The sequence below is a fragment of the Telopea speciosissima genome, chromosome 10 (assembly GCF_018873765.1).
Source record: "Telopea speciosissima isolate NSW1024214 ecotype Mountain lineage chromosome 10, Tspe_v1, whole genome shotgun sequence".
Taxonomy (NCBI): Eukaryota; Viridiplantae; Streptophyta; class Magnoliopsida; order Proteales; family Proteaceae; genus Telopea; species Telopea speciosissima.
Window position 1 is genome coordinate 3810763 of NC_057925.1, and position 19749 is coordinate 3830511.

The 19749-nt window shown below is 38.3% G+C and overlaps 2 protein-coding genes across 2 annotated transcripts; both read right to left on the reverse strand.

Annotated features, from left to right (window-relative positions):
* Positions 1-1568: 1568 nt before the first annotated feature.
* Positions 1569-10145, reverse strand: LOC122642266 (GATA zinc finger domain-containing protein 9-like). Its single transcript, XM_043835708.1, has 3 exons — positions 10071-10145; positions 1751-2116; positions 1569-1664 (listed from the first exon to the last, which is right to left on the reverse strand). The coding sequence occupies exons 1-3, from the start codon at positions 10143-10145 to the stop codon at positions 1569-1571; spliced, it is 537 nt and encodes a 178-aa protein (XP_043691643.1).
* A 4436-nt stretch (positions 10146-14581) lies between these two features.
* Positions 14582-18450, reverse strand: LOC122642267 (GATA transcription factor 15-like). Its single transcript, XM_043835709.1, has 3 exons — positions 18262-18450; positions 14768-15133; positions 14582-14677 (listed from the first exon to the last, which is right to left on the reverse strand). The coding sequence occupies exons 1-3, from the start codon at positions 18448-18450 to the stop codon at positions 14582-14584; spliced, it is 651 nt and encodes a 216-aa protein (XP_043691644.1).
* Positions 18451-19749: the final 1299 nt, after the last annotated feature.

The following is a 19749-nucleotide window of genomic DNA, read 5'->3' on the forward strand; positions in this document are numbered from 1 at the left end:
AAGTGTTAAACATACATAATGTCCCAAGTGTTAAACATACTTAATGTAAGCAAAAGTACTAGGAGTCAAAGACTGTATGACATTGTAGGAAATTTGGCTCTCCTCTAGCCGTGGCGGGAGTTGGAGGATCTAGCACCCCTTCAGATTATGACATGTGGCATCAATAATATCCAACTGTCTAAAAGATATGGGCAATTTTAAGCCAAAAAACCTAATGATAGCCTTCCCTTCCACCCGACCCGATTTTATTTCTGAATATATTTTCCCCCTTTCGATCGACTGTACTCCTGCCCATGGAAATCAAACAAAAACCCAAAAGAGAATAAACCCAGAAGCATATGTTACTGCCAGTTGATGACGAACAAGATTCTTGTTAGTAGAATTTGATTGGTCCCTTGACCTGAGAGGTCCTTGTCATTGCAGTAATGCATCATAGATATTGGCGTACTAATTATAATGGGTGATGTTTCTCCATGACTATATATCGTTTTACTGGATTCATGGTGTTTGATCACAAAAGAGATAGTTGCTCAACATGAAATCCATTATCCTACTAGAGAATATCGAGGAGAGAGAATGTTTGTGTATGATTAGGCAGAAATCCAAATCCGTTAATGATTTTGTGAGTTCAAAAATTGTTTTTGAAAACTTTATTTATTAATAATTTTATTTTACTAAACATTTTGAAAATTATTTTCGTTCAATCACTCACACTAAATCTCTACACAAGTATGTTCGATGAACTAGAGTTTGGCAGTAATGAATTCACATACCTTATAGTCCATTATGTGATAATGGAGGGACCATATGAAAATAATTGGATTATTCTTTGTTTGTTTTGAGAAAGCAATTGGGCGGCTGATTACTTGGCTAATTTTGCTTCTATCTTTTTTACTTTCTCTACCTTCTTTGCAGATAAGGACATTCCTTGGGATCTTTGTCGTATTATTCAAGAGGACAAAGCTGGACTTCCAGTTTTTCGTATGTAATTTTGTTTTTTTAGTTTTGTGATGAGAAAGGGTGAGGTAATTTGGTTTGAGTTGAGAGTGATTATTTCTTCATGGGTTGGGGTAAGGTGGGTTATGTGACTTATGTCCCCCCCCCCCTCCTGCCTTATCATTATTGGCTTTATATTTTGATAAAATTCAGGGGCTTCCCCGGGTCCCAGATAATATTTGGACTAAAAAAAATTGGATTATACTATGAATATCTACTACTTTGGGGGAGTTAATAGTATTAAGTTATCTTGTATATATATATCATAATAATATATTAAATAGAATGAATTAGAGAAAAGAATAATAAAGAGGAAAGAAGAATAAAAAAAAATATTAAGAAATAGATGAAGCAAACTCCACAAAAAAACCAACGGCCTATCTCAAAGCTGAATCATGTTACAAGGGAAATTCAAACAGGATTCAAAATGATAGAGAGAACCCCATAAATGGTAGGCTCCAGGACCAACTCCGAGAAAAATCAAAATTACTTATTAGACCTCAGTGATGACGCGAATGTTCATTAGAAACAATGCAAGTTGGAGAGTCACCCTGAGTGGCAGAACCCATCTCTCAGAATTTCGGTTTGGGACTCAAGTAGGGCTCTGAGATCCTCTGAGCTTTCTTCTCTTGCTTCTTAAAACGAATGCCGCAAGCATTACAAAGGGTCTACAAAGTTACAAGAAACAGAATATTATTACAACTTAATTAATAGGATCTTAACATAATAATTAAAATGTAATTAGGAGTTTTACCTTGCGACCATTTGGGCCATTACGCCACAACGGTGTTTCAGTCTTCCCACAGAATGCACATCTCTTTACAATCTCAGAGCTATCACCGGAGTGCGGTTCAGTGAAGTTGGGTTGCTGGGAGGCTCTCATTGGGCTCACATTGACAATTGGTTTGGAGGGGGCAAGACATAATTTATTTCCATTATAGTACTGAGCTGACAAGATAGGAATGTTAGGAGGACGAAGATGAGGAGGTGCCAAAGAAGGTGATCCACCAAAGCAATCGATGAATCCATTAATAGTGTTGTTGTTGCCGTTGCCGTTGCCGTCGCCGGAGACATCTGCTGAGCACAAATGGCCATCGGAGCCATGGTTGTTACCGACCACCTGTTTCAACATAGAAATTAAACTCTCAATTTGTGAACTTGCATTTGAATATTTTATAAGAAAAAGTTGTGAGCCAGGTCGACTAGGATCACCACTAAGCCCCTAGCCCAGCCTTGAGGGTAAGTTAGTTTAGTACAATATGGAAACTACAAAACCCTAAACAATAGCCAGACAAAACTGATCTTGAGTCAGGTTTATCAACCCTAAACTTGAAATCACCTAGGGTTATTAAGTTGGGTCATGCTAGAACATAGCACCCACCACCCAAGTTACAATTTAGGGTTCTTTCATGTTTTATGAAAGAAATAGGGGAAAGATTTCATACACGGTCGTGTAAACCGTGTATGTGAGAGGGTGGGAATTTCAAGGTATTAATTAATGGGTGGGGATTTATGACTTTTTCAATTCTTTGTGAGAGACCCTCTCACATACACGGCTGTGTTACACAGCCGTGTATGAAAACTTTCCCCTATTTCAGTGAAACCATCTCTCAAATCCATCTCTATTTATAGCTCACTGGGAACATAGTACGACCGAGCACATTATACTATCACTCTTGCATTGGGTTGTGGATTGGCTTTACTAGATCGATAAGCCTTAGGAGTAAAGGTGGATCCGTCAAAGTGTATTCGTTAGGGCCTCACTATGCCCGGGATAAGAAGCTGGAAAAACAACGATATTGATATGGCGGATCAATCATTACTCGAGGTGGACAAGCTCTAAAGAAAGCATTTAGAAACAACCATAAAAAAACTATTCTTCGCCAATCCAAATAAATATAGTAGAGGGTTTCTCACGAAACCAGTATGAGAGGAATCGGTACACCATACTAATGGTGGAACGGAAAATAGTATCATTCATATGGGGTCCACATGATTAAAGTAAAAGATAGTGTAACAGTATGGGTATCAATCTCATTATGTGAGAGGACAAAAGATAGAATCTTCACTACGGCATCACATGATATTTTTCATATAAAATATAGGAGCAGAGGTTGGGCACGCCAGCTGCTCCACGAATACAAGCAACCTTGACCAATGGGTGGGGCGAGATGGGAGGGGCAGGGTGGTCCTTTCCATTGGGGAGGGGAGAGAGTTAGACATAGGGCGGGCACCCGGCAGCATTCCTACCCTTTTCCCAACAAATAGATACATTGTTTAAAAAGGCTGTTTTGTCGTCAACACTCTAGCCATTCCATAGGAACAAGAGAATCGAGTATTCTTGTTCAACGACTGATGTTTTAAAAATATATTAAATCTATCGCCTTATTTAAAAGAAAAATGTATAAAAATCTCCTTGATGATAAATTGGAGATTCCTTCCCACACCTTCTCACATAATGAGTCATGGGATCCACACTGATACTCTCCTTACAAAAATATAGGCCCTATTGAATAAAAAAACTATCTGCCATCCTCTCAATGGTGCAGTTGCCTATACTCTTGTGTTATGGAAACCTCAATACATAAGAAATAATCCACATTCGTAGTTTGGATCAAGCCAAAGTTGATAAAGCTAGTGTCAACAAGCCAAACAAAAGGGAGACACTTAAGTGCATGATACATCCAATATTCACCGGATCAATCAGCGGCCGCCACGTGTCACAGGGCGACCCGCTCCAGAACCAAGGGGAACGAACCGGGGTCCCAGCACCCAGGCGTGGCATCGTGGGCACAGACATGAGGTGGGGGCTACTCACCTATGACCCTATCGTATCGCTACAGACTCATGTCACCACCAGGACTCTAGGCCACCGCTTAGAAGTCACGTCACCCAGACGGATTCAAGCACCAATGACATTATCACCACACGCGGGTATCTATCCACCAAGGATCTTGATACCACTAGGACACTCCCTCCCGCGAGGAGATGGTCAATCAGGATAGAGCCCCGTTACCCAGGGCCTCTATCCACTCAACGGCACAATCGCCATCAAACTGGGACTCTCCACACCGCCATACACTATTATAAAAGGCAAGGTACACAACCCCATCAGGGGACATCTAAACTCATATTGAATAATCACTATTCATCTATTTGCGCCAGGAGATCTAACTTTGGCATCAGAGAGCCCTAGGCCGGAACCACACCGGTTCTCTCTGTTGACCCCTTGGTCCACTTGCAGGTGACGGCACTCGCAGGACCGCTCGACGATTTCTTGACGCAACAGTGCACATCTCAGTAATTCTAATATACCATATCCCCAAACCCTAGTTAAGCACATTAGCTTCTTGATTTTCTTCTTATATTAATTATATTCAAGAACAAAAATAAATTAGTTTTAATAAGAAAACTAATATCTTTATCCATGCTCTTTTTTTTTTAAAGCTTATCCGTGCTCTTAAAACTATAAGAATTTGTACATATTATTGATACTTAAATATTAAATTTGTTGATTAGTTCTACTATAAACTCACTTTGGAAATTTTAGATGTATACTTACCTAATTATTTAACTGGCTATTAGTATTAGTTAGAGAGTGATTATATGTATTACCAAGGAAAATTTATTAATTAGAGGATCTTAAAACAAAAAGAAAGGTAGGAAAAAACCCTAGACTCTACAAGAAGACTAGAATATTTGAATAGAAGTCAAAGCCAGCTCTGCAAGTTTATGAATGACAACAAGTAGATAAGCATAAGTGGAGATATGCTATGGTCCAGCAGATATATCCGTAACTCTATACATACGCGTGAGGACTAAGCTTTTATGATTTACGAGATCATGATTACTCCCTTCGTACACATTCACGAGGCGAATCCCTACGTCACCAACCCTGTCAATTAAAATTCTCTTAAAAAATTCTAAATTAGGAAATCAGTTTCTATGACATGCAAAGCAACACTATCATTGATGATGTGAATGACACCCTGGTCTAGCTCAAGGAATCGGTATCCAAATCCGGTCCAGCCGATTCCGACCATGGTTCTAAGTGTCGGTATCGTATCGCCTGTATTGGTTTTGCTAGTCATCGATACTGATATCGTATCAGTTGCACGGTACAGACAAGGGATAACATGGTCAGAAAACTCACTTATTAAGGAAATTCAGGGGTACTTTTGTATGATCCAAGCTGATACTGTATCGGTATCGTATCAATTTTGTCGGTTGTCGATACCAGTTCCTATACCGTGCACTAAACCCATGATTCCAACCTGTCGGGCTCTGTTGATTCTAGCTTAGGTTGGTTCAAGTTAGCTGATTTGATCTGATGTTTAAATCCCTAGGTAGAATCTGATCGATTCCGACCAAACCTGCCTAGAAATTTAAAATCAGATTGGATCGACCTATTTGGGTCGATCTAAATCAAAATCAGAAAAGGGTGGATCCGACCGATCGTTTTACCAAAATTAGATTTACAGTTCTAATCGAACTAGATGAATTTTGATCTAATCCAAATCCCGATTCCCTGATTCCCTCTAAAGTCTAAACCCTAGAAACCTTATATGGATCACCTACTCTGGAAGAACATGAATCAAGATCAAGCTTGATTGATTCCATTCAAATAAGTCTGGTATTCTTAGAAAATTATGACCATACCCTAGAGTTATATATCCTTAACTTTGATAGTGAACGGAGGTAGAAACTGGATAATTTTAATGATAAACCTCTCAACGACACTCTTTGAAAGGTTGATTTTCAGTTCTTATCATATCTAGTGAGAAAAAAACAAAAGAAGATAGACATCCTCGTCTGTACCATCGAGCATATCTAAGACTCAACAATTTCTTTCAAGATTAGAAATAAAATTCTTCATAATTATGTTTGCTTCATTTTTTTCTCCCAACTCCTTAATTTTGTTGTATCAGCATTTTGAAGGATATATGGATGTTTTGTCTCTTCCACTCCCCTCTTTCTTGGGCCTATTAAGTTGTAAGGTCATCTTCAACTTCCACTCGAAACGGTCAATCCGCTCTAGCACATTTGTGGGCCCCAAAACAGACTAGGTTAAACATCACCTCTTTAGTGTGGGTTATGCTAAATTAGATAAAAGTTTTCTATAGAGAGGTTGTAGGCTTTCATCAAAAAAAACAAAAAAGATAGCGTAGGCGAAGATCTATAAGATTAGATCTCACTGACGACTCTTCTTCCCAAAGAAGAACGATAGATCTTCCATCATGTGCAGCAAAAGCCATGCTTATGAGGAGTACAATATCAGTAGGTTAGACTGTTGTACGGGCGGGCAACATATTTCAGATTATGTTTTGGTCTCATGATTGGGATTGGGAATCGATCACCATCGACCGTTGCATCCAAGGCTTTCCAAAAATCTGGTCACCTTTTCGCCCTTTAAATTAAGTTTTTAAAGTATAATAATTCCCTGAAAAAACCCAGTCAAAATTCCTTCTCTGAACCCTAAAAAAATACTCCACAAAAGGAAACAGACTAATAAGGGTTGAATTCTTATACCTGTGGAGGAGGGTAAGGATGGCCTTGGGAGGTGATGGAGGGAAGACTAAGCCTAAGAGAACAATCTACGTCACTGTCATCACCATCAATTGGGTTTCCGAGCCTACTGAGGAGATCCAATTCCCTCAACTCTTCCTTCTCCCTTGGCCTCTTTAGATTCATCAGCACCTCCCTTGATTTCAGATTCCTTTTCCTGATCAGACTCTTATCTGCTGTGTTGAAGTTCATCTCTCTGGCTCTCTGCTTCCTTCAAATTTCAAAATACAAGCTTGGCTTCTTTGGTGAAGACAAACCCTACTGCTAGCTCAAATCTTTGTCCAATGCACCACACAAAAAATGGGGTGGGGGAATCTCATCAGATATTCTGTAAAAACTGCAATCAACCCACCAAAAAAAAAAAAAAAAGATAGAGAGAAGGAGAGGTTAACTGAGGTCTCAAGGACATTAATCGAGTGCGAAATCAGAAGTAGCAGGGAAATCTGAGGCAAATCTTGAGAGGGCTTAAAGCATCCATTTCCATTATCATGGAGTAGTACTATGGAATGGACCTTGTTCCATTACCTTCTTTGGAAAATGATCAACTCCCTTGTTTGAAACTTTCTCATGTAAAAATACCCATCTAGGTATGTCAAATAACACACAAAGAGAGAGAGAGAGAGAGAGAGAGAGCTCTAAGGATTCAAAAGAGTGTACTCAGTGTACAAGGTTCCCATCACTGTGGGCTGGGGAGGGTCATAATGTATGCAGTTTTACCCCTACTTTCGTAGAGAGGTTGTTTCCAGACTCGAACCCGTGATCACTTGATCACAATGGAGCAAACTTTACCATTTACACAAAGACAACCAAAAGAAGCACCAATAACAAATTGGATGAAATCACAGATATATAGATCAATCAACCTAGAAGAAAAGGAGGGTCTTGAGCTACACAGAAAAGTAGAGTGTGTGTGTGAGAGAGAGAGAGAGAGAGAGAGAGAGAGAGAGAGAGAGAGAGAGAGAGAGACTTACTACCTCTCTATAGAAGAACCAAATGTATAGGGAAAACTGACGTCCCCGGACTTGAGAGAGAAAGAGAGAGTTGAGGAAGAAATGAGACAGTTGCCTTTATAAGAGTGGTTTTAGAGAGAAGAAAGGAGAAGGGGTAAAAAAAAAAAGAAAAAAAGAAAGAAACCTTTGCTTCTCAGTATTAGCCAATAACAAACCTACATATAAAGACACGACCAATCCACACCTCCCACCTGTCCTTCTATGTCCCAATTGAAATCTGGTTTGATCATATGGTCCAAGCTAGCAACAAAATTTTGCTGCTACACTTGTAGCAGGGATGTTCCTACTACAAGTCTGGCAGCACGGAAATGGAATAATTCACTTCCCCTTTCCTTTGGGTTCATAAATATCCTCTTAGGTTTTAGTATTTTCTAAATACCATTTCAAGATCACAAGAAATTCCAAGTACAAGTGTAGCAAAAAAAATAATTCCGTGTAATGTACTGATTGAAGTGCATGTCTCTTGTTGGTTGAGACCTACAAGTTTAATAGAGGTAGAACATAAGGTCACCAGTTGTTAGCTTATGGTATTAGTTTTATTTAGTGATTTTACATTGTTATTAGACTCTTAGACTAGTTTACCATGAGAGGAAACTCTCTTTCTCTTCTTTTCTTTTTTCTTTTGTGATATAGAGCAGTGAATGTCATATGGTTTTATCATTGTAATTCTTTAAGAATTATTGGACAAATAGAAGACCTTTTCTCTACCCAAAAAATAATGAATATTGTGTATTTTTAATCCTTAAAGAATAGTTATTTATTATTTTATTAGGTAAATTATTTATGTTTGATTTCAATTCGAAAAAAGAAATATTCTATATAGAAGGATGACACAGCAATAGGGAAATGTAATAAATCATTACATATATGGATACAGTCTGGTATGCCTAATTTAGGAATTAAAGTCGAAATTAGTACAAAAGGTAATCATTTAAGATTTTTTACTCAAAAACATTGCACTTATAAAGATTCCTCTCATAGTATTGTTTTTCAATTTTATCGATTTTTTTTTTTATGTTGATACCAAAAATACTAAAGAGGTTATTTGTTTTTTAGTATACAAACCTTTACTGATAAAAACATGTAGTAAACATGGATTCTGAATTACCAGTTTAAAGAAACCATGGAATGAAAGTGGGTCAAACAACTTCAAACATCAAGAAACAGACCCTCCTGACAAAAGAGTCATCCACACTGTTTTCCTCCTTTGAAACAAAATCGAAAATACACGATTCCAAACTAGATGTCAAATGAGCTGTAACAGCCATATTCGTTTGGGCAATACTCATAAAGAGTCCTTGTAACATTGTAGCATTTAACATACCACTGGTCAGCTGTGCCATTACGGTTACTGCTACTTGATTGTTGAGAGAGGGCTATTATGATTCATGGTCGACTGAAGAAGCTCATTGCCACTAGGAAACTGCATGCTGCCTGTAACAAAAGTGTAACCAATCCTTACTTGTAAGGATTGATGAGCCCCATAATGATCCTTAAGTGCATGAAATTTTGTGGTGACTTATTCCTGCTAGGAGATGCTGAAACTGAAGGCATGTAACTATTGGTCAATTGTGAAGATTGATGAGCAATAACCATTGTAGCAAGCAATATGATGGTGTAATTGCTGGCTGCACCTTGAGCATTTAAATGTGTAACCGTTTTAAATATAGTTATGATCATTTAATGCAAAGGCTGGTTAAAGGGAGCAGCTGGTTAAAGAAAACAACCATGAGGAATCACTGTAACGGCATCGACGGCTAAGCCACCCTGCTGGCAACCAATATTCAAGGCATTGGCGGTTAAGATCGGTGGTGGAGTTGCAGCGGCTTTGGTGGCCCAAGCTCACGAATTCTCATACCATAGTGTAGCAACACTCTCTAAATTGAAAGATAGTAACTCACCTAGAATGTCATGAAATTGTATCCATATAACAATGCATTTGAAAACCCAAGCTCCATCATAACCCGCCTCCATCTTAGAAAACTCCATCTCTCCTTGAGCATGCCAAGACAAAACTGCTGAGGGGGGAAGCGTATTTTTTTTTATAAAGGAATATACTAGATAATGTGCTAATAGTGGACACATGTATATGGACATAGGTATTTGAGGATTGTTGTATCTTGATCGTTAACGAAAACGATATTGGAGCAACATCTAGGTGAGTGAGACTACATGATTCCCTTATATATTATTTTTATAAATCATCATGATTTACTATTTTATGTTGAGTTTATGTTTGAAAGGCATGTAAAATGTTTTAAATTGAAATTGCGAATGTGACTTTGTTTTATGATTTGATTTACAGTCATTAAAGTATATGATTATTTGAAAGCAGGATTTAGTTTGAAAACATGTTTTTAAATATAATGAGACCTTTGGTTTATGTGTTGTGGAAGGACTATCATTGTTGGACTGCGACCCATACTCCTAGGGTGGGTTTTGGGGCGTTACAGCTTTATTCTAGGCTACTACAACGCTGTCCTCCAATTCGTCCCCTACCACAAACTTTTCTTCGTCTTCATCGTCATCTTCATCTTTGTCTTCACCTTTGTTTGGACGACTTCCAACAGTCATTGTGATTCACTCACTAGGAGGAAAGAAAAAAAAGACGAATGAATTGACTTCCAAATTATAATTTGCCTTGAGGTTAAAAACAAAGATTTAAACAATTATAGTAAGTTGTACGAATCGTGCATATGCGCATATGCACTGTTGTCTATATGTGTTTATTTGTGTTATTTTTGGAGGGGGTAGATTTAAGGGTTTTAAAACAGCTAAATGCTTTCTTAAATCCACTAGTGTTTCTTGTTGCCGGTCCTTATTGTTGAATGTTTATTTATTGTGTCTGATTATTAACGAGTTATGGTTGTGCTTAGATATTCACTAAAATTGTTCTCGACTATGGAAAGGATTGGACATCCTATTCATATAGTCATCATACTATGTATTCTTAGGAATGGTGATTCCAAGACACAAGTGTGAGTGCGCATACTGTGTGTGCATTGAAATGGATCACATGAGAGTATTGCATATGTGAATGCCAGTTGATGAGGAACAAATCTCGTTAGTAGAATTTGATTGGTCCCTTGATCAGAGAGGTCCTTATCATTGCGGTAACGGATCATGGATTTTGGCACATTAATGGTTGATGTTTCCATGGCTATATATTGGTGTATTGGATTCAAGGTGTTTGATCATGAATGAAATATTACATGTAGAACAGGATTTATGAAAACCCCAAAATTAGGACACATTCCTTGTCTGAACTTTGTCTTGTTTTCTATCAATCTCTCACCTAACTGTGATTGATTATTCTCTAATTGGTTTCACTAATGGCCCAAATGAAATACACTCAAGCTGGTTTTTCCTAAAAAGACTCAGAGAAAAAGATATATCATGGGCTCATTTTCTTATATTATTCTACTTAGGTTAAAGACTTAGAGAAAAAGATAAATCAAAGACGGTCCATAATAACCGTTGCCAAATAGTGCCAAACAAAGACGGTTATATATTACTGCGCACTTATACTCAAATAAAAAGCAGTGATAATGTAGTATCACCATTAACTGTAATATATAGTGCGGTTAAAACATTACCGCTTTTAATTAGGATCAAACAAAGGCGATAATTTAATGTTGCTACTAACCCCTTACAAAATAACGGCGATAAAATATTACTGCAATTAAATATATAATAACACATTCTCTTCCATTGTGGTTAATGCTATTCCACTTTTAATTAGGATCAATCATAGGTGGTATATAATAACCACTGCCAGATAGTGATAAATGGAAGCGGTAATATATTACCACTACAAAATACTTATATATAGTGGCGGTAATATATTACTGCTCCTAAAATTTTCTATATAGTTATGCTATTTTTTAACTTCTGTTGAATGATGTGTATGGCAATAGTAAAAATTTATCGCCACTGTATACTCCACCTAAGTGCAAAGGCTGCCCCCTTTTCTTTTAGTGGATGTATCCTAAAAAAGTAATTGAAGGGATTCTCCCTCTCCTATGGAAGGAAGGGTAACTTTTGCCTAGAATTTATTAGAAGTAATAAATGAACTTATAGAATGTCATCTCAATGTTCCAACGCACGAGAGTACACACACACACACACACACACACACACACACACACACACACACACACACACACACACACACACACATATATATATATATATATATATATATATATATATATATATATATATAGAGAGAGAGAGAGAGAGAGAGAGAGAGAGAGAGTAAGTTGTAATTGAAAAAACATCGATTACATCAAATAGAAATAAACAAACCTTCTAATCCTTTGGTAAATCGTTGATCCGATTTGTGCACACATCTTCCATCGTTGATTAACTGAGATGGAAAAATTATAATCACTTCCATGCATGACACTATTTTATGACTAGATTGAGAAAGGATTTAGGATGGGTTAAATTAGAGAAGCCAATACCTTGTAATAATACAAGAGATGTGATCCTTTTATGGGAAACTCCGCATCAACGATAACAACAATGCACCAATTAATAGAATGGTTTGTCCCCATAGCTATTTGGCTTTAAATTATCTACAAGACAACAATTATAGGTAACTCATTCTAGAAAATAATATCTGAATCTTCCATGTACCATATACATTTTTTGCTACAATTCCCATCCTTCCGAGGAGGATGCCAACTCACAATCATTGTTTTCGATTCAATGGAAACTCTAATTTGGCTTAAATGAAAATGGCCCCACGATGGTTTCCTCCTTCGCAGCCTCAATTGTAGGATAAAGTTAGAAATGGATGCAAATACATGAAACTCAAACCAGTTTCTCAGGATGAACTGTTGAGCTTAAGCATGCATTTCACCTTAAGGTAGATTCTGCCCCCTTTAATGGACTTCTTCCTCCAAGAACGACAGCAGCAACAACCTTTCTTTGGTACAGTAACTCATTTTTATTGGGCAATGGAATAGTTTAGAATCAATCCCACCTTGTAATCTCCATGGTAAAAGGAGAAACATGGGAAAGACAAAATGCAAAAAGGGAAAACCAATACCCAAAAATGATTCAATATTTCCATCTCAATTCCATTTTCTTTTAGAAAACCAATAGGCACACTCAATTTTAACTGTTAAGGACAACAAGCTTTACTAAATAAACCCAGTTAGCTAACAATTGTAGAAAACTAAATGGCCTAGATGGATAACTCCAACACTTGGATTAAAGGAAATAGTAGAAGAGGTTATTTTGGTCCTTAGCAAATGAGGACATGTCTATTCCTTTTGCCTTGATTTATATGCATATAATAACTCCATCAAGCCAAATAATTTAATAGATTAGACTAACATGCTTTTTGTTATTTTGTTTTTTTTTTACTCCAAACACCTAAAAATTTAACATGCTTTTCCAAATAAAACTAATTAGCAGAAGAGAAAAAGGTTGCTCCAAAGTCACATGGATCAAAGTAAGACAGTAACGGGGGCAAAATTAAACCAAGGAGATGGATTCCCAATGATCAAGATCAATATATCGATTTATAATCCCAACCAAATTCCTTTCAATTTTCTTATGTTAATAAGAATCATGAAGCAAGGAGAGAGATAGAGGATTTAAAGAAACAACAAATTAAATTTAAAAATCATACCTTGGTGTTGCTACGGCTTGAAGATGAAGAGAGATTGAAGAAGAAAAACCAAACTAAAAGCCCCAAAATAATGGAAGAGTGGCAAGAGAGCTTCCTCCAGATAAAGTAAGGACGATAGGGGCCGTCATAGCAGATGTAGATTGGAGACTCTCCCTCACTCCGAACCACTTTATATAGGCTAGGGTAGACGGAGGCATTCCCTCGCCTCAAACAACATGGGAAAATTATTTGATTAGCCACCATTAGGTTTGTAATTACAAAACTAGCCACACTATCTTTATTTCAACAAAATTACACAAAAGAAGTTTGCGTACTACAAATCTAGCAAGAACAGTGGTTGCCATACATCAACCGAGTATCCTCTTCCAGGCGTTGGCCTTAGCTGGCATGTCATATTCTTCACATGTGATATGGCTGGCCTCACTCAATCATCTCTTTCCATTATTGTTTCAATCAGTTTTATCTTCTTTCCTTGTATAAAGATTGAGTCAATCACTAAATCAGCTTTGCCACCTTTCCTTGTATAAAGATGGAGTTTCTATTCTCTAGGATCTCAATCCCTCTTTATATAATATAATCAGTTGAAGTGAATATCATTGAATCATAATTTTTAGTCTCAACCTGGTATCAAGAGCCACCACGTTAACAACCCTCTTCTAAGTTTCCCTCTATTTTTTTCTCAATTATTGATCCCTCCTTGGCCGATGCTTCTCTCCTTTCTCAACTGGAGACCTCCACCATGCCTATGTTAACTTGGAATCAACCCATGCTCTCCATATAGATAGCTCATTGTATTTATAGAGAATGATGACTTGAACTAAGAAATAGACCCTATACGCTAAAAAAGGGTATCCTGAGCAATTGCAATAATTGGGGTCATTGATATTCTTGATATAGTAGATGCTATCACACATACAATCATACTCAATTCGATGGAATTGTTTGATCTTTAAGGAGATTACGCACTGGTGACCTGGACGATATCTTCTGTTGATACAGCCACTCAAGTGGAAGATTTGAAACTTCGAATCTTCAACTTGTCCCTAATAAAGCCAAACCAGGTAGAAAAGAGGCCTTTTGTAAAAATGTTAGCAAGCTGGTCCTTTGTAGAAATAAACTGAACTGCGATTTCCTTAGTTGAATTATGTTACAAGGGAAATTCAAAGAGGATACAAAATGATAGTGAGAACCCATAACCGGTAGGCTCCGGGACCAACTCCGAGAAGATCAAAATTACTTATTAGACCTCGGTGAAGATGACGCATCTTTATTAGTCAGTTCAAACTCAGCCCGTTCATCCTGGCCCCTGTCTATCCTTATAAACAATGCAAGTTGGAGAGCCACCCTGACTGGCAGAACCCATCTCTTAGAACTTCGGTTTGGGACTCAGGTAGGGCTCTGAGATCCTCAGAGCTTTCTTCTCTTGCTTCTTAAAACGAATACCGCAGGCATTACAAAGGGTCTACAAAGTTAATTACAAGAAACAGAATATTATTACAAGTTAATTAATAGGATCTTAACATAATAATTAAAATGTAATTAGGAGTTTTACCTTGCGACCATTTGGGCCATTACGCCACAACGGTGTTTCAGTCTTCCCACAGAATGCACATCTCTTTACAATCTCAGAGCTATCACCGGAATGCGGTTCAGTGAAGTTGGGTTGCTGGGAGGCTCTCATTGGGCTCACATTGACAATTGGTTTGGAGGGGGCAAGACATAATTTATTTCCATTATAGTACTGAGCTGACAAGATAGGAATGGTAGGAGGATGAAGATGAGGAGGTGCCAAAAACGGTGATCCACCAAAGCAATCGATGAATCCATTAATGGTGTTGTTGTTGCCGTTGCCGTTGCCGTCGCCGGAGATATCTGCTGAGCACAAAAGGCCATCGGAGCCATGGTTGTTACCGACCACCTGTTTCAACATAGAAATTAAACTCTCAATTTGTGAACTTGCATTTGAATATTTTATAAGAAAAAGTAATCTTGAGTCAGGTTAGAATAGTACAACACAGAAACTACAAACCCTAAATGATAAAAGTGATCTTGAAGACAGGTTTATTTAACCCTAAACTTGAAAACATATAGGGTTATTAAGTTGGTCATGCTAGCATGTGGCACCACCCAAGTTGCACTTTTAGGGTTTTTTCCAGGGTTTTATGAAAGAACTATAATAAAAATAAATATGTCTCAAGATTATAACAACATCGATTATCTACATGGGGTCCACATGATTAAGTAAACGTAGAGAGTGTAACACTGATGGCCTCAATCTCATTGTGTGAAAGAATGTCGGATAGAATCTTCACTATGGCATCACATGATATTTTTTCTTATAAAAAAAAATAGGGGCAGAGGTGGGTACGCCACCTGCTCCAGGTATACAGGCGGCCTTGACCAATGGGCAGGGTGAGATGGCAGGGGTAGAGTCATTCTTTCCATAGGGGGAGGGGAGAGAGAGACATAGGGTGGGCACCCGGCAGCATGTCTATCCTTTTCCCAACAAACAAATACTTTGTTTAAAAAGACCGTTTTATGATCAACACTCTAGCCAATCCATAGGAATAAAACAATCGAGTATTCCTTTTCAACGGCTGATGTCTTAACCGTATATTAAACCTATCACCTTATTTAAAATAAAAATGGATAAAAATCTCCTTGATGATAGAGTGGAGATTCCTTCCCACGTCTTCTCACATAATGAGTCATGGAACCCACACTGATACTTCCCTTAAAAAATATGAACCCCACTGGATGAAACCGTCTTCCATCCTCTCAATGATAGCAGTTTCTTACTCCCGTGTTATGGACACCTTAGTATATAAGAAATAATCCATATTTATAGTTTTTTTTTTTTTTTTTTGTAAATAGAATAGAAGTCAAAGCCACCTCAGCAAGTTTATGAAGAAATCGTATGCTCCAGCAGATATAAACCCTAACTCGATAAGCATGAGGACTAAGCTATTATGATTTACGATATCATGATTACTCCTTTCGTACAAATTCACGTTCACGAGACGAACCCCTACGTCACCGAAACATTGTCAATTTAAAATTCTCTGAAAAAACAAAAAATGGGAAATCAGTTTCTCTAACGCGCAAGCAACACTATCATTGATGATGCGGATGACACCCTGGTCTAGCTCAAAGAATCTGTACAAATCCGGTCCAGACAATTCCGATCTATCCGGTTTTGTTGATTCTGATTCAGGTTGGTTCAAATTGGCTGATTAGAGGCCGATTCCGATCAAGCCTGCCTAGAAATTTTAAATCAGATTCGATCGACCTATTTGGGTTGATCTAAATCAGAATCATCAAAGGGTGGATCAGGCCGATCCTTTTAACTGAAACTAGATTTACAGATCTAAATCGATCTAGACCAATTTTGATCTGATCCAAATCCTGATTCCATGATTCTCTCTGAAGTCTAAACCCTATATGGATCAACCACTCTGGAACATCATGAGTCAAGATCAAGCTTGATTGATTCCATTCAAATAAGTTGGTATTCTTAGAAAATTATGTCCCTGCCTAGAGTTATCTGTAATTTTGATTGTAAATGTAGGTGGATATTGGATAATTTTAATGGTAAATTTTCCTGTGACACTCTTAGAAAGTTGGTCTTTAGTGCGGTGATTTATTATTCTGATGAAAAAGAAACAAAAGAAGATGGACATTCTCCTTTATACCATTGAGCAAATCTTGGACCCAATCTCTTGCAAGATTAGAAATAAAATTCTTCATAATTGTGGCCTAATAAGTTGTAACTTCATCTTCAATTTCAACTCGAAATGGTCAATCTGCTCTAGCACATTTGTGGGCCCCAAAACAGACTAGGTTAAATATCACCTCTATACATGGTTCTAGTGCACGGTATCGGATCGGGTATCGGTTATTTATAAAACTGATACAATACTAATATGGAATTGGAACGGATCAATCGTATCGAACAAAATTACCCCTAAATCTTTTTTAAAATGGGTTTTCTAGACCATTTTACCCCTTGTCTGTACCATGGCATCGATACAGGATCGACACAGTATCAAGATCGGTTACATGCAAAATCGGTACATATCACCCAATACGAACGAAACGATATCGATCCTTAGAACCATGCCTCTATAGTGTGGGTTATTGCTAAATACCTAAAGGGAGAAAGTTCTCTGTCCAGGAGTGTGGCCTATGCCAACACTCCCATGAGTCTATCTCTCTCCTCTCCATTTGAAAAGACACCTCTGCCCCTTTATTTTGAGGAGGAGAGAGATGACACATGAGAGTGCTGGTGTAGGCCACACTCCCGAACAGAAAACTATTTCTCATACCTAAATTAGGTAAAGGTTTCTCTTTAGGGAGGGTGTAGGCTTTGACCAAAAAAGGTCAAAAAATGATAGCGTAGACGAAAATCCATAAGATTAGATCTCACTGGCGACCCTAGATTTCTCTCAGTCTCTCTCTACCCGAGGAAGAACGACAGAACTTCCATCATGTGCAGCAAATGCCATGCTTAACAGGAGTACAATATCAGTAGGTTAGACTGTTGTACGGGCAGCATATTTCAGTTCGTAGATTGAATGATTGAGTCCATTAACTAAAATGAGCAAAGCGAAGGAACCAAACAGGTTTTTGGGCTATCAATCAAGAGATCAGATTATGTTTTGCTCTCATGATTGGGATTGGAATTGGATCGGTCACCATCGGCCGTTGCATATATCCAAGGCTTTCCAAATTCTGGTCACCTTTTCCTCCTCTAAATCAAGTTAAAACTATAATATTTCCCAGACAAAATTCCTTTTCTAAACATTAAAAAAAATTGGGAAGCAGTTTTCTGTATGGAAGTGTGGCTTACGTCAGCACTTTCATGTGTCTATCTTTCTCTTCTTTAAAATAAAGGGGCAACGATGTTTTTTCACATGCAAAGAGAGAGATAGACTCATGGGAGTGCCAGCGTAAACCGCACTCCCGGACAGAATTTTTTCCCAAAAAAAATACTCCAAAAAGAGTCAAAGTGAAACAGGTTAATTAATAGGGTTTTGCTGCTTATACCTGTGGAGGGTAAGGATGGCCTTGCGAGGTGATGGGAAGACCAAGCCTAAGAGAACAATCTACGTCACTGTCATCACCATCACTTGGGTTTCCGAGCCTACTGAGGAGATCCACTTCCCTCAACTCATCCTTCTCCCTTGACATCAGATTCCTTTTCCTGATCAGACTACCTGCTGTGTTGAAGTCCATCTCGATCTTTTTGGTTCTCTGCTTCCTTCAAAGTTCAAAGTACAAGCTTGGCTTCTTTGCTGAAGACAAACCCTACTGCTACCTCAAATCTTTGTCCAATGCAACCAAAAAAAAAAAGGTGGGGGTGAGGGAATCTCATCATATATACTGTAAAAACTGCAATCAACCCAATAATAAAAAAGATAGAGAGACGAGAGCCCACATGAGCACTGTTTTTAGAAGAGAGGACTACTAGAAATGAAGGAGACAAATCTTGAGAGGGCTCAAAGCATCCATTTCCATTTACAAGTAACCCCATTGTTTCATGGATCCAGATCTTCTACGGCGCGGGCTGCCCATCCTATCGTGCTGCGCAGACACGACAAGGCGGCACACATTGACGGCCTTACCCGTGCCCGAGTGCTTTACCCAAGCGGAGGTAAGGTGGTCATTGCATGCGGCCCTGTGTCTGCGCAGCACAGGCAAGACAAGGCAACGCACCGTAGAAGATCTGTGTTGTTGTTTCCTTACCGTCTCTGGAAAATGATCAACTCCCTCGTTTAAAACTTTCTCATGTAAAAATACTCATCTGGGTCTGTCAAGTAACACACACACACACACACACACACACATAGCTCTAAGGACACAAAAGAGCGTATCCAATGCACAAGGCTCCCGCCACTTTGGGTTCTGCGGAGGGTCATAAAGTACGCAGCTTTACCTATGTTTTCGTAGAGAGACTGTTTTTACACTCGAACCCGTGACCACTTGGTCACAATGGAGCAACCTTGAAATTGGACGCTTCATGCATGGATATCGATATATAGCTTGGAAGATGAACTCACAAATAGATCAATCAATCCAGAAGAAAAGGAGGGTCTTGAGCTACACAGAAAAGTACAGTGTGTGTGTGTGAGAGAGACAGATAGAGAGAGAGACTTACTACCTCTCTATATATAGCAGAATCAAATGCATAGGGAAACCTGACGTCCCTGGACTTGAGAGAGAAAGAGAGAGGTGAGGAAGAAATGAGACAGTTGCCTTATTTATATAAGTGATTTGAGAGAGTACAATGGAGAAGGGGTAAAAAAAAGAAAGAAAATATCAATAAGGCTTATAAAAACCAGACAACTCTATATACAGCCTTGCCCCTTACCTCGACTTCTCAGTATTAGCTAGCCAATAGCAAGCCTATACACGAAGACACAACCAATCCACACCTTCCACCTGTCATCCGCTGGTCCCAATTCAAATCTGGTTTGATCATATGGTCCAAGCTGGTAATGAAATTTTGCTGCTACACTTGTAGCTACAAGGCTT

Excerpts from the sequence above, each read along its gene's own strand:
- LOC122642266 (XM_043835708.1), bottom strand. The coding sequence starts at position 10,145 with ATGACTGTTGGAAGTCGTCCAAACAAAGGTGAAGACAAAGATGAAGAT. Across the intron at positions 2,117-10,070 it reads AAGACGAAGAAAAGTTTGTG|GTGGTCGGTAACAACCATGG; the intron begins GTAGGGGACGAA and ends ATGTTGAAACAG. Across the intron at positions 1,665-1,750 it reads ATGGCCCAAATGGTCGCAAG|ACCCTTTGTAATGCTTGCGG; the intron begins GTAAAACTCCTA and ends GTAACTTTGTAG.
- LOC122642267 (XM_043835709.1), bottom strand. The coding sequence starts at position 18,450 with ATGGACTTCAACACAGCAGGTAGTCTGATCAGGAAAAGGAATCTGATG. Across the intron at positions 15,134-18,261 it reads GCCATCCTTACCCTCCACAG|GTGGTCGGTAACAACCATGG; the intron begins GTATAAGCAGCA and ends ATGTTGAAACAG. Across the intron at positions 14,678-14,767 it reads ATGGCCCAAATGGTCGCAAG|ACCCTTTGTAATGCCTGCGG; the intron begins GTAAAACTCCTA and ends TTAACTTTGTAG.